The sequence below is a fragment of the Gymnoscopelus microlampas genome, assembly GCF_963454915.1.
Source record: "Gymnoscopelus microlampas genome assembly, chromosome: 19".
Classification (NCBI taxonomy): Eukaryota; Metazoa; Chordata; class Actinopteri; order Myctophiformes; family Myctophidae; genus Gymnoscopelus; species Gymnoscopelus microlampas.
Window position 1 is genome coordinate 2,542,922 of NC_139956.1, and position 15,000 is coordinate 2,557,921.

General features: G+C 37.9%; 1 protein-coding gene across 1 annotated transcript in view; it reads right to left on the reverse strand.

Moving 5' to 3' along the window:
- Window positions 1-15,000, reverse strand: part of vax2 (ventral anterior homeobox 2) — a gene marked incomplete at both ends in the record, with an annotated part of 43,836 nt that overhangs the window by 20,730 nt on the left and 8,106 nt on the right. Inside the window, one exon of the mRNA XM_084043247.1 lies at window positions 11,670-11,857. Coding sequence (XP_083899373.1) covers window positions 11,670-11,857 — 188 coding nt within the window. The remainder of the gene's footprint in view (window positions 1-11,669; window positions 11,858-15,000) is intronic.

Sequence of the window (15,000 nt, forward strand, 5' to 3'; positions counted from 1 at the left end):
GTTGACACACATGCTGTCCCTGTTATAAACCCATAAGGTTGAGATCACAATGTATGTAACCTGCATAATACTTCAATGCTGATATGAAACAATTGAAATTGAAAATGTTGGTTCAGAAACTACACTATTTAAGGGGCGGTCCCTGGGTGAAACGTCTCGTTTTTAGGGAGTCCTGTCTATCTTGGCCTTTCTCTTTTGTGTTCATTTCCCATGATGCATTCTGTTGGCAAGCATCCATCTGACACGCCCATACAGGCTATAGCTGCCATTACATCAACTTGACTCATATTTTCTGAAGTGAAGATTGCTATTTTTAGCTGGGGCTTGTAGATCTGCTATTTTCACTATAGTATATATATATATATATATATATATATATATATATATATATATATATATATATATATATATATATATATATATATATATATATACATATATATATATATATATATATATATACGTATATATATATATATATGTATATATATATATATATATATATATATATATATATATATACACGCACATTTTATTTTTCTTATTTCTTCATTAACAAATATGTCTGGCAAAAATGTATGATAATACATTACTTAGACTAGTAATCATTTGCATTAAGCTGAAATCAACTACAGGTTAGTTAGAGGATATAATGACAAAAGTATTTAGCATTTAGTAAAAGCATTTAGTATAGAGCTGGTTCCACACCTTTCATGTCAAACTAAACAAAGCGAGGAGCCACAGTAATAACTAAATAAAGTCAGTGTTACTTTAAATCCATTTGCAGCCACAGTGAAGTGAACAGTGAATCTGGTTGGTGGTCCCCCACTGTGTTAGTGTATAGCGCTGGGCTGGGGGGACGGGGACCCCCTACTGGGCTTGGGGGACCCCTACTGGGACCGGGGTGGGGGGTCCCTCTCTCTGACAATCACTTATGGCACTTATAGCTTGTACCTCTAATATTTTTCAACTTGTTTTTTATGCTTTGTTGTAAATTAATGGCCTGTACTTCATCACACACAAAAAATATAGAAAATAGCCGATTGACAAGCTCTCAAGGCCTCACATTGTGAGGCCTTGTGAGCTTGTCGATCAGCTATTTTCGATATTTTTAAATAGTTTTTAAATTATTATAATAACAAATGTAATGTTTTTGTACTGACAACGTTTCCACCTATCAGCATAGGGTATATAATAGAGGTGTAAAGTAACTAAGTACATTTACTCAACTCAAGTACTGTACTTAAGTACAATTTTGAGGTATTTTTTACTTTACTGGAGTGTTTCCAATTTTCCATACTTTTACTTCTACTCCACTACATCTCAGAGGCAAATATTAATACTTTCACTCCACTAAAAATATTTGAAAACTTTAGTTACTTTGTAGATTTGATTATTATTACAAAACAGACATTAACCACTTCAGCCCTAGGCCTACATTTCGGGCATTTGAAAACAGCAGATCTACAAGCTCATAATGCATGCAATGCAAGCATTGTGAGCTTGTAGATGATCTGCTATTTTCCAATGATTTTTATACATTTGAAAACTTGAAATGGGACATTCTGCATAATGACAACTTTTGGTACATTAAGAACATTTTGATACCAATATTTTTGTACTTTTACTCAAGTAGATTTTTAATTCCGGACTTTTACTTGTAGGCCTACAGAGTATTTCTATATTGCAGTATTGATACTTGGTACTTTTTCCGTAATGCATTTATTCATTCCCTGTTATAAGGCACATATTGTAGTTCATTTCTGTCATTGCAGAGCCTAATGCAGGCTTTGCCAACTCAGAAAGTTATTCATACATTTTAGTATAAAACGCATGCATTATTATTAGTATAATTATAGTCAAGTGTGTGCACGATTACAGAAATCTCAAGAATTCACCCCTCTTGCTGTGTGTTAGTGTGTGTGTGTGTGTGTGTGTGTGTGTGTGTGTGTGTGTGTGTGTGTGTGTGTGTGTGTGTGTGTGTGTGTGTGTGTGTGCGTGCGTGCGTGCGTGCGTGCGTGCGTGCGTGCGTGCGTGCGTGCGTGCGTGTTCTGCCTCAATGCGTGCATCAGTTTGAAAACCTGTCTGAACTAATTGGAGCCCCCCCCCCACCCGCCCCGCCCCCCCGCGTGAAACAAAACGCCTCAACCATCCAAACCTCTCTAAACTCATCTCGTCACTAAAGATGCTTCTGTTACTTTATACTTTATTCTGTTATGTTTAGGATTTTAGTTTTATTTTGTGATCATGTTTTAGCAATAGAACACATGTGTTATCTGCTGATGGAATAAGTATTGTATTGTATTTTTTTTTACTTAAGTAAAAGTAGCAATATATATATATATATATATATATATAAATTAAATACACAAGTTAATGCCCGCCTTGCCCGGTATTCAAAGTTTTACTCATGAGTAAATGTGCAAATGTTTTGGCATCGATTTGAAGTACCAAAAGTAAAAGTAGTGTTTTATGCAGAATGTCCCTTTTCAGGATGTTCTAAAGTAGGCCTAGAGACATTTTTAAATGTAGATCGGCTATTTTGGAATAGACGAAGTATTACAAAATCGACGGTAAATGTATGTTTTGTTTTTAATATCTACAAAGTGACATGAAACTAACTATAATGATTGTAGTGGAGTAGAAAATAGCAATATCTGCTGCATGTGAGATTCAAGTACAGCCTAAAGTTTTTAAAACGAAAATACTCAAGTAAAAAACTAAAGTAGCTCAACATTGTACTTGAGTACAGTTAGTAGGCCTAATTGAGTAAATGTACTACTTCACTGTTTTATTTTCTGTCGTAAAAGCGAAAAGGGAGAAGTGGTGAGATTTGCATAATAATGATATACATGCAGGACAAAATGTTCACAAATGGTCGTTTTAAAAAGAAGCAGAATGTTCAAGTATAATAATGGTCTGAATATATTAAATATTATGGTTATATATATGTGTTGGTGTCAGTCAAACAAACACCTGTAGATTCACAGTTTTCATAACGAGTTGTTAACATTTATAATAGTCTATTGTTGATGACTTTTTAAAAGAAAATATAAATTGAGTTAAAGGACCAGAACGAATAGTAGATGACGTCCGCAAAATGTTCTACTTTAACAAACAATGAGATAAAATATCTGTTGTTTAATGATAACTCGCATGTTGCCTGTAATGCAGTGTTTCTCAAAGTGGGGTCCGGGGACCACCGGCCCCAGGGGTCCTTGAGGGATTTCCAGGGGGTCCCCAGCTAAATGTTAGATAGTTAGGAACCAAATGGACCCTTATGGGTCTGTAACTCAGAGAGTGTACCAATGGAACCAAATGGACCCATTTGCACACTCTCAGAGTTACATTAACATTGATTTTATAATATAAATTGGGGTCCCAGAGATAGAAATACCATTAAATGGGGGTCCGTAGCCTATAATGCATGTCAAACTGGGGGTCCTTGAAATTAAAATGGTTGAAAATCACTCCTAGAGCCGAAAACAAATCTTATCTTATGGGGGTCCTTGGCATATATTTTCAAATGGGGGTCCGCGGGCTAATAAGTGTCAATGTGTGTCATTGGACTTAATTGTTCAGGCCGTATAACGGTCATGTTTCGATGAATATTAATCGAATGTATGCGTTTGATTTGTGCAACAACGGTAAATATGCAAATCCCAACATCTCAATGCTAAGTTAATAAATATATGACATTTAAGGGAGAGAATCAACTCAATTTATACCGAAAAAAGTAAGTAAAAGTATCAATACCACAATATAAAAATACTCTGTTACAAGTAAAAGGGCCTGTGTTCAATATGTTGAGTAAAAGTACAAACGTATTGGCTACAAAATATACTTAAAGTACCAAAAGTAAAAGTATTAAAATGTTTGAAATAGTATAGTATAGTATAGTATAGTATAGGTCTAAAATAGGGCTAAAGTGGTTAATGTATGTTTTATAATAAGATAATGTATATCTGCAAAGTAACTAGTAACTATAAAGTTTTCAAATAATTATAGTGGAGTAAAAGTACAATATTTGCCTTTGAGATGTAGTGGAGTAGAAGTAAAAGTACTGAAATTGGAAGTAAAAAATACCTAAAAACTGTACAGTACTTGAGTAAATTTACACCGCTGTTCCTCGGCTCAGGAGAACAAAACAAAGCATTAAAACAAAACATTAAAGCGGTTATAAGTATTTAGAGGTATTTATAGATAGGCTATGGTGTTGTTCTTAATGGAAATAAACAGAATTGTGAGTTGACATTGAAATGTGTGTTTGTTTATGTTTAGATAAACTGAGCCTCATTCAGCACCATGCAGTGAAAACATTATTATTATTATTATTATTATTCTCATTCAGCTCTTTAGAGAAAATAATCTGAATGGACAGTTTGGTGTTTGGTTGACCTCAGAGACCAGCAATCATTTTTCTTTTTATGCTCTTTATAAGAAGACAAACAAGCAGGAAAAGCATTTCAAATCAAAATGCTTTCAAACCATCTCTCTCTCTCTCTCTCTCTCTCATCGAATTATTGACAGAGCGCGCGCGCACACGCGCACACACACACACACACACACACACACACACACACACACACACACACACACACACACACACACACACACACACACACACACACACACACACACACACACACACACACACACACACACACTAAAAAGGGAACCTTGTCGCTTCACTAAACCATCTCTATAATAAAGTCACAGACTATCATCTGCCATGAGGTTGTTTTTTGTATTCATGATTAACCTTGAAGTGGATCCATCATCCATTTGCCAACGAACAGATCAAAGAAACTCCGCAAACAAGCCAATACTAACCCAAATAAATAGATATATAAATGAACAAATGAACGCTATTAATGCACCTGCTAAAAGCACTCAGAGATAGGAGTGTGGCAAACATACTTCAAAGAGATGAGACTTTTATAGAAATGCGACAAATTTGCTCAAATATTAGGCTATGCCTCGTTTCTGGTTTAGTTGCATCAGTGTATTCGTTCACTCTGAACATGTAACTCCAAGGATGTTCAAATGGAATCAAACGGACCAGGATTTGGCACAAACAAGGGGTTGAATTCTTTCTCCTATATGCAACAAAAATGTGGAATGCCCAACCTAAAGGAATGAAGCAGTGTTAAACCCTACTCTCCTTCAAAACTGCCCTAAAAGAATACCTTCCAGGAGGGCACGGTCCCACTGCACTGTGATTTTATCTGCCAATGCTTTGTCAATGCAAATGCGTGGATTCTTGGAAAAATGCGCAACAATCCACGCATTTGCATTGACAAAGCATTGAGATTCCACCCCAGAGGTAATATAAAAGTGCGGACCTGGGGCTGTGCTGGAGGTTGCAATTCAAAACTTTTGACCTCGTATTTAAACTGTACTTTCATGTGCTTTTTTTCTGCAAACTTCTAAATAAAGTAATCTTAAAAAAACCTTCCAGTCCATAATTGGTTTTAGTTTTAACTCAATGAGTTACTTTAAAGATTGTGATATTGTTTTGGTTAAAACAAGGATTTTGTTAAAAAGGTATGCAGTTCAGTAACATTACTATAGTGTGTTTGTTCAGTAAGTGTTAAATAACTCTATATTGTGATAGTATACCATTACTATAGAGTGTTTGTTCAAATAAACATATATAGCTGTTTTTTTAAAGATGCAGTCCGGAACTTATTTTAATAAATAAAACGTTATTTCAACCAATCTAGCTAAATTTAACAACATGTCAGCCTAAGCCTTATAAGGCCTTATAAGGCCTATAGGGCCTTATAAGGCCTTATAAGGCCTATAGGGCCTTATAAGGCCCTATAAGGCCCAGCTAGGCCCAGTTAGAGAGCTGAGATCATTATTCATGTACAGAGGTGGGAAAAGTACTCAAATGTTTTACTTAAATAAAAGTATACTGCAATGTAGAAATATACTCTGTTTCAAGTAAAAGCACCTACTATTAAAAGTAAAAAAGTAAAAGTACTTATTACGCATTGTGAGCTTGTAGATCTGCTATTTTCAAAATATTTTTTTATACATTTTACACTTTTGAAAACTTGTGAAATGGGACAATGGGTCACATTGTGAGCTTGTAGATCTGCCAAGTTCAAATGGCCAAAATGTATATACTGTAGGGCTTAAGTCAAGTCTTAATGTATATGTTTTGTAATAATAATCTAAACCTACAAAGTAACTAGTAACTAAAGTCTTCAAGTTGTAGTGGAGTAAAAAGTACAATATTTGCCTCTGAGATGTAGTGGAGTAGAAGTAAAAGTACAGAAATTGGAAATACTCTAGTAAAGTAAAAACGTATAGTTACTTAGTTTCCACCATGTATTCATGTCCATATTGTGGTGCATTTGGTGACATAATAAACAAATCATTATACATTCATATTCATATTCTATCATAGATAGCACATGACCTTATTGGTCATAATTGCTTGTGTGGCACGTGACTTGAAGACACGCAGCAACATGCGCGATGCAACGGCCTAGTAGCGACACAATAATATAGGGCAGGGGTCTTCAACATGGGGGGTCCGGGACCATAGGGGGTCCTCAGAGCTACTATATAGGGGGTCTGCCAAATCTTTGTGCAAATGGATTTATTTTTTATTTTTTACATGAACCACTAGCATCTCTACTATTATGAGGAGAACATTAGATGAAAATAGCAGATCTAAAAGCTCTTGTGTGCTTGTGATCTGCTATTTTCAGCAGAGAGTTTTGGTGTGGGGGGGGGACGCAAATCAAGGTTTAAGTGGTTAAATGTCTGATATGAACGGGGAAAAAACATTAATTTACACAACACTGATAATATAGTTATCTGTGAAAAAGTTTAATCTGCAACAAAATATTATACAATATGTATTGGTGGGGGTCCCTGCTTCATCTCTGTCTCAGCTAAGGGGTCCCTGCTTCATCTCTGTCTCAGCTAAGGGGTCTCTGCTTCATCTCTGTCTCAGCTAAGGGGTCCCTGCTTCATCTCTGTCTCAGCTAAGGGGTCCCTGCTTCATCTCTCTCTCAGCTAAGGGGTCCCTGCTTCATCTCTCTCTCTGCTAAGGGGTCCCTGCTTCATCTCTCTCAGCTAAGGGGTCCCTGCTTCATCTCTCTCTCAGCTAAGGGGTCCCTGCTTCATATCTCTCAGCTAAGGGGTCCCTGCTTCATATCTCTCTCAGCTAAGGGGTCCCTGCTTCATCTGTCTCTCAGCTAAGGGGTCCCTGCTTCATCTCTCTCTCAGCTAAGGGGTACTGCTTCATCTCTCTCTCAGCTAAGGGGTCCCTGCTTCATCTCTCTCTCTCTCTCTCTCTCTCTCAGCTAAGGGGTCCCTGCTTCATCTCTCTCAGCTAAGGGGTCCCTGCTTCATCTCTCTCTCTCTCAGCTAAGGGGTCCCTGCTTCATCTCTCTCTCAGCTAAGGGGTCTTTGGGCTGAATAAGGTTGCAGAGCCCTGATATAAGGAGTAGACTACAGACATATGGCCTGATAGGCATTAAGGCATATAGGCCATAGCCTGTAGGCACATTATATACAACTGACAACAACCACCAATATTCATATTTGTCATGTTTCATATCAATAATAATGCATTAAGAAGACATCCTCAGAGCAGAGGACATGTATAGACTAAAAACATAGGCTATATCTCATTATGCATTTGGATACATTTGTTTCAACGTTTAACAGAACATAATCAACAATATTGAACATGGAATTTGCGCCTCAATCTTGGCTTTTTATTCCAAAATGTGAAAAAAGTAAGATCAAAAGAATTTGGATAAATGGTGTGAAAAAACATGATTTAAACATGCTCAAACATTTGACATTTAAAGGCCTCATATTTCCACAAATTGCTTTTTGGGGTATAAACAATACGCTGAAGGGTAAATGTTGGCCTATAGATATAGATCTGATAATGATGTGCATGTTGATGGGGGGATAACCAATTTAACATTGACTGCCCACAATGTCAAGGTGCCCCACCCATTATTCCTCTATCCAATAATAAATAATAGTAGCTATTAAAAAAAGCTTCACATTTGGTGCTAAAAAATTCTCCTGATCATTCAGTCATGATGGGGTCCATGATAATAATAATAATCCATGTGGACAATAAGGTTCTGATTGAAAGGACAATTCTTCTTCTTCTTCTTCTTCTTCTTCTTCTTCTTCTTCTTCTTCTTATTGCATCAGTCAGAATGTATATGTGTACTGCCAACACTGTAAAATAATCAGGCTTAATTTAACTCTGAGAGAGTGAAAAAACGGACCCCGTGCAGCTCAGAAATAAATGGATCCTTTAAACAGGTCTGTAACTCACAGAGTGTCCAAATGGATCCAGAATCAGATGGACCCTATATATACACTCTTGGAGTAAAATTAACACTGAGTATTTTTTTTACAGTATAGATAAGTTATGCGTTACAATGTTGCCTTATAGAGAACAGCAATTCTCAAACTTTTTCAATTCAAGGACACACGCACACACACGGGGGCGCACGCGCACGCGCGCGCACACACACACACACACACACACACACACACACACACACACACACACACACACACACACACACACACACACACACACACACACACACACACACACACACAGTTCTCAGCAATGTAATGCGCACGTGGCGGACACAATCATAAAGGCATTAATTAATTTATATATCGCTGTGTTTGTTATGATGAACAGGCCATCTCTCTGAATGTAGGACTTGTAGTTGTAGGCCTACTTGTTAACAGCAGTGGTGGAAAAAAATACTCAAATGTTTTATTTAAGTAAAAGTATCAATACTGCAATGTAGAAATATTCTGTTAGGCTACAAGTAAAAGTCTGGTAATCTAAATGTACTTGAGTAAAAGTACAAAAGTATTGGCATCAATAATGTTTTCAAATGTATAAAACGAAATATGTAAAAAATAATTAAAATAGCAGATCTACAAGCTCACAATGCATCGCATCACGACGCATTGTGAGCTTGCAGATCTGCTATTTTCAAATGGCCAAAATGTATATAGGGCTGCCAATGGGTAATGTATGTTTTAATAATCCAAATCTACTAAGTAACTATAGCTATTTATTTTTGTAGTGGAGTAAAAGTAAAATATTTGCCTCTTAAAAATGTACTTAGCCTAGTTACTTTACACCACTGGTTAAAGGACGACTTCACCACTTTTCAACCTATCTTCATATAATAGGTCCTCACTAATGCTCATGATAAAATGGTACCATTTTTCTACTTGGTCTGTGTCTCATAGGAGGGCTGTGGACAGTCCAGAAACCCGTCTACCAGTGACATCATCGTTAGGCAGGATTTTTTTTCCCAACAAGATTACAATTTTTTTTATTCAGATTTTTATTAAGGCGAGAACAATGATGTCACTGGTAGACGGGTTTCTGAACTGTCTACAGCCCTCCTCTGAGACACAGACTGATTAGATTTTTTTTTTTACCATTTTATCATGAGCATTAGTGAGGACCTATTATATGAAGATATGTTGAAAAGTGGTGAAGTCGTCCTTCAAGAGTATTATTGCTGTATATCGTTTACATTTTACTTGAAGACATTAATGTGAGTTTAGCTGCTTGTTCCACCAGCTGGTGAAAAACTGTCAGACTTGAAGCCCAAGGGTCTCTGCTCTTCAAGAAGAATAAGGAGTATATAGTTTAATTAAACTGTAATTAAAATCCACTTGAAATGATTACAATACAATAAGCTGTGACTATGTTTCAATCATATGAATTATAGACATCATGTACAAGGTTTCATTCAATCAAACCATGAGGTTCAAACAAGAATAACAGCTGCTCATTTAAAGCTGTAATCAGGGACTTATTTGAATGAATAAACAAGTGATTTCAACCAAGGCCTACTTTAACAATATATCTGCTCTATAAGGCCCAGCTAGGCCCAGCTAGAGAGCTGAGATCACATCATGTCCATATTGTGGTGCATTTGGTGAGATAATAAACACAGCATGCTGTCATCAACAAACCATTATTCATATTCTATCACACATATCAACATGGCATGGTATTGTTCAATAAATGAGGATTGATGACATACAGTATTTAAATGGATATTTCACTTTCAAAAAACTTTGGGTCATTTTATCATCTACTCAGGCTTTTGTGAGCCCAACAGACCGTTTTTAAGTTGCTTGATTCACTATTTAGATATTTGATATTCATTTTATCAGACACGCCCCCTTCCTATACAAACCCATTAAAAAATATTAAAAATAAGTGAAAAAAGTTATCGAAAGAACACAGCCCCCTCACATATTAGGAGGGCAGGGTGAGTCACCAGAACCAAGGACGGGTGTTTTTGATGAATCTAACATGGAGTTTGAAGTTATAATGGGTTTGTATAAAGGGGGCGTCTCTGATAAAATTAATATCAAATTTATAAATATTGAATCAAGCAACTTAAAAACTGTCTGGGGGGCTCACAAAAGCCTGAGTAGATGATAAAATGACCGAAAGTTTTTTTGAAAGTGAAATGTCCCTTTAATCTAAGTTAATGTGGGGCTCTGTGACATTTGCATGGTTTCCAAACCAGAGGCCTTTACATTCCATGTCCCTGACATACAGTAACACAATCATTTAAGCACTTTATCCATTTATATGTTGGCTAGTCAAAAATAGCAGATCTACAAGCTTGCAGCGCGTCACTTGCACATCTGCTATTTTTTTAAACATTTTTTAAAAATATATTTGCACATTTTTGAAAGTATTTAGCACAAATCTTCTCCTCTGGGGGTCCCTGCCTGCATGGCCTTTTTCAGATGGGGGTCCGTGGCCAAATACATATCAATTTGGGGTACATGATCAGCAGGGGTCTTGTATTGAATATGACAAAAATATTTATATATTCAAAAGATTTGCACAAATTTTCACTACTTTTCATAAATAGCAGATCTGACGTACAATTTGGCTGCATGGGGACCCCCTCTTTAAGAACCAATGGTATAGCCTATATGCATATATTCCTACCTGTGTCTCAGACATGCAGGTTGAGACACAATGTTACCACTTTAACCATTTATACTTTGGCCATTCAAAAATAGCAGATCTACAAGCTCATAGTGCGGCACTCGGTGCCACGCTATGAGCTTGTAGATCTGCTATTTTTTGGAATATCGTGAAAATTTGTGCTAACCTTTGAATACAAATATTTTAAAGCAAACATTTGTAACTCAAATCTTTGCTTCTGGGGGGTCCCTGGAACAACATATTTTGAGATGGGGGTCCGCGGCCAAATACATATCATTGTGGGGGTCCTTGACATGACAAAGCTTGAGAACCATTACATGTAGGCCAGTGGTTTTCAACCTTTTTCGTGTCAAGGACCCCCAAATTGACACATATTAGCCCATGGAGGGACCCCCATTTGAACAAATATGACAGGGACTCAACCATTTTGATTTCTTGGGGGTCCCAATCTACACTGTAGTATCATCATCAGTGTTTATTTAACCCTGAGAGTGTACAAGTGGACCCGTTAGGGTCCATTTGGTTCCATTTGTACACTCTCAGAGTTACAGACACATAAGGGTCAATTTGGTTCGTAACTATTTGTCTGGGGACCCCCTGGAACCCCTTCAAGGACCACTGGTTGAGAACCACACTGATGTAGGCTATATATTCCTACCTGTGTCTCAGACAGGTTGAGCTGCCGGGCCAGGTCGGTCCTCTCTCGTCCCACCACGTACTGACACCTCTGGAACTCCAGCTCCAGACGGTACAGCTGCTCCGCCGTGAAGGACGTGCGCGTCCGCTTAGGACGATCCAGGTCCAGACCCTTAGGAAGCACTATCTCTCTGATGGTGCCTTTAGCGTCTGTACACACACACACACACACACACACACACACACACACACACACACACACACACACACACACACACACACACACACACACACACACACACACACACACACACACACACACACACACACACACACACACACACACACACACACACACACACAGTTCAGTTAAATTCAAAGGAGCTTTATTGGCATGAGAAAACATATTGCCAAAGCCAGTGGTATAAAGTAAGTAAGTACATTTACTCAAGTACTGTACTTAAGACACATTTTGGGGTATTTGCTTTACTTTATTGGAGTTAAAGGGCAAGACCACTGTTACGACCTGACTCAAGGTTGCAACAAAAGGGAGACACAGGCACAGTTAAAAGTGTATAAAATGTCTTTATTTAAATATAAACTAACTAAACAACAAACATAACACATCAGTAAATATGAATGAGCATCAGTGTGAAGGCAGTGTATGGGTGCGAGTGTATGTGCAGTGTGAATGTTGTAAGGTGTAAACCAAGGTATGTTAACAAACAAACTGAGGCGAGAGGAGATGAGAATATCTGACAGAAAGAGGACTGCTTTTAAAGGGGTGCATTTCTCCTTTCCGACATGTCGCCTTTCCGACGTTGACGAACCCTATACCTAACCCTAACCCTAACCGCACGCGGAAGCCACTAGTCGGAGTGGTGAGATGTCGGAATGGAGAGTGAACACCCTTTTAAAGCCCTCAGAGCAATAGGCTCAGGTGCTCCAGATCAGAGCTGATGGCCTCCCAGCTCCACCTACCAGGCATTCACCAGACTAGCACTGGTAGACAGAGTGGGAGGACGTCACACCCCCCTCCATAAAAACGGTGTCCCAACAGGAACACCGAAACAAGTGACCAACTCCCAAACTTCAAAACTCAATTTAACCCAAACAAACAAAACCTCCAAAAAACAGTAACTTTCATTTATCTATGGCCTGTTATAACCTGCCACTTTCCCTCCACACCTCAGCAACTGGTACCTGGAAGCAAATTAAGAGGAGGAGCTAAAGAACCAGGGCAATACAGGGCACAAGACAAAATAAATTATTGTTAATCATGGAATAGTGTATTCAACAATGTCTGTCACCACATTGTCCATCTCAAGTGTCAAATGTCCAGGCAGTATGTGTACAATTTCACCAATGATCCCCACACACACACACAGGCCAACTCCCATGCCAACGAGGGACCATACAAGCCAAGCACTACAGACTGTCTCAGTTGTAGAGACAGTTGTAGGCAAACCCAGATTCAAAGATTTTTTTTCAAATATACAAGCCATTATTTGTGCAGAATTACGACCGGTCTACAGGAACCCAAATGAATTGTAGAATAAACATGACTTTAACAAACTATGGAACAACCAAATGAACTTATCCCCTCATCCAAGCCATTATGTTAGACTTTTAGTCAGGGGACGCACAAGTCCTCCTTGCCCTCAACAGGACACAACCAAAGGAGGCACCTTACCAACGAGTGAGCTCCTTTTAAACCAAGGCAACACACAACGGACAAGTGACATAACCCACAACGCATGCAAACAGAAAAGCACCGTTTGGACCATTTGTCACGTTCCCAAACCTGAATTCCGCACTTAGGCACACCGGGCCAGCTTTAATACAGACAACATTTTATCCACTGATTGTACTTTGGTAGAGGTTTGGGTTGTGTAGTTACCTTGTCATGATGTAACTCCAAAGGTGGGCAAGAAATAAAAAATAATTACTCCATTGATTAGAAATTGATAATTAAAAATATGCTCCTCATTGACTTACATTGTAGGTAAAACAGCTCTCAAAGTCACTCTTTAAGCACATAAATGAAACCAAACATAGCTGATTCAGACAATATAGAACATCACCAAACCCACTACTGTTTGTTTTTTTAATAAAAATGTCAACTTCCTGTTGATTTTACTATTTGAAGATCTGGATCCGGATCCGCCGATCCAGTCTGGGTTTTCTACTTATTAAAAATGGCAAAATCAACAGGAAGTTGACATTTTTATTGAAAAAAAAACAGTACTGGGTTTGGTGATGTTCTATATTGTCTGAATCAACTTTGTTTGCATTCGTTTATGTGCTACAAAAGTGACTTTGAGATCAGTTTTACCGTACAATGTAAGTCAATGAGGAGCATATTTTGAATTATCAATTTCTAATCAATGGAGTAATTATTTTTTATTTCTTGCCCACCTTTGGAGTTACATCATGGCAAGGTAACTACACAACCCAAACCTCTACTAAAGTGGTCTTGCCCTTTAAGTTCCAATGTTCAGTACTTTTACTTCTACTTCACTACATCTCAAAGGTAAATATTATGCTTTTACTCGACTAGTTATTTGAAAACTTTAGTTACTAGTTACTTTGTAGATTTTGATTATTATTACAAAACATACATTAACCACTTCAACCCTACTCTTGTAGATCTGATATTTTCAAAAGATTTTTTATAAACTTGTATACATTTGAAAACTTGTGAAATGGGACATTCTGCTTAAAGAGTACTTTTACTTTTGGTACTTTAAGGACATTCTGAAACTAATACCATTGTACTCAAGTACATCTTTAATTCCGGACTTCTAATTGTAACTATAAGAGTATTTCTACATTGCGGTATTGATACTTTTACTTAAGTAAAACAATGTGTATAGCAGCTTGGTGCAAAGCTTTTTGGAAACAAATAGCAGAAATCTTTCACTCACTTTTGGGACCATTAGCAACATTTTTACAAAAACCATTACATGAATGTGTTTAAAGGTTGGCCTATGTGTAAAGTTACTTGGTTAAAGGTTGGCTTTAAGGTTGGCTTGGTTAAAGGTTGGCCTATGTGTAAAGTTACTTGGTTAAAGGTTGGCTTTAAGGTTGGCTTGGTTAAAGGCAGTGGCGGAACAACTGAAAGCCGGGCCGGGAGGCAGAGCACAGTGATCAGGCCCCCCCCGTGCCACCACGCACGCGCGCGCAGCGCGCGTGCGTGGGTGCACATCCCGCGCGCGAAGCGCGCGGAAAATTTTGCGGGTTTGGGTCGGGTCGGGTCACCTTTTGGGGGGCTTTTTGTCACTTTATTTCGGTTTTAGGGTTAGGATAGGGTTAGGTTAGGGTTATGTTCATTTCAATATTATTTTAATGAT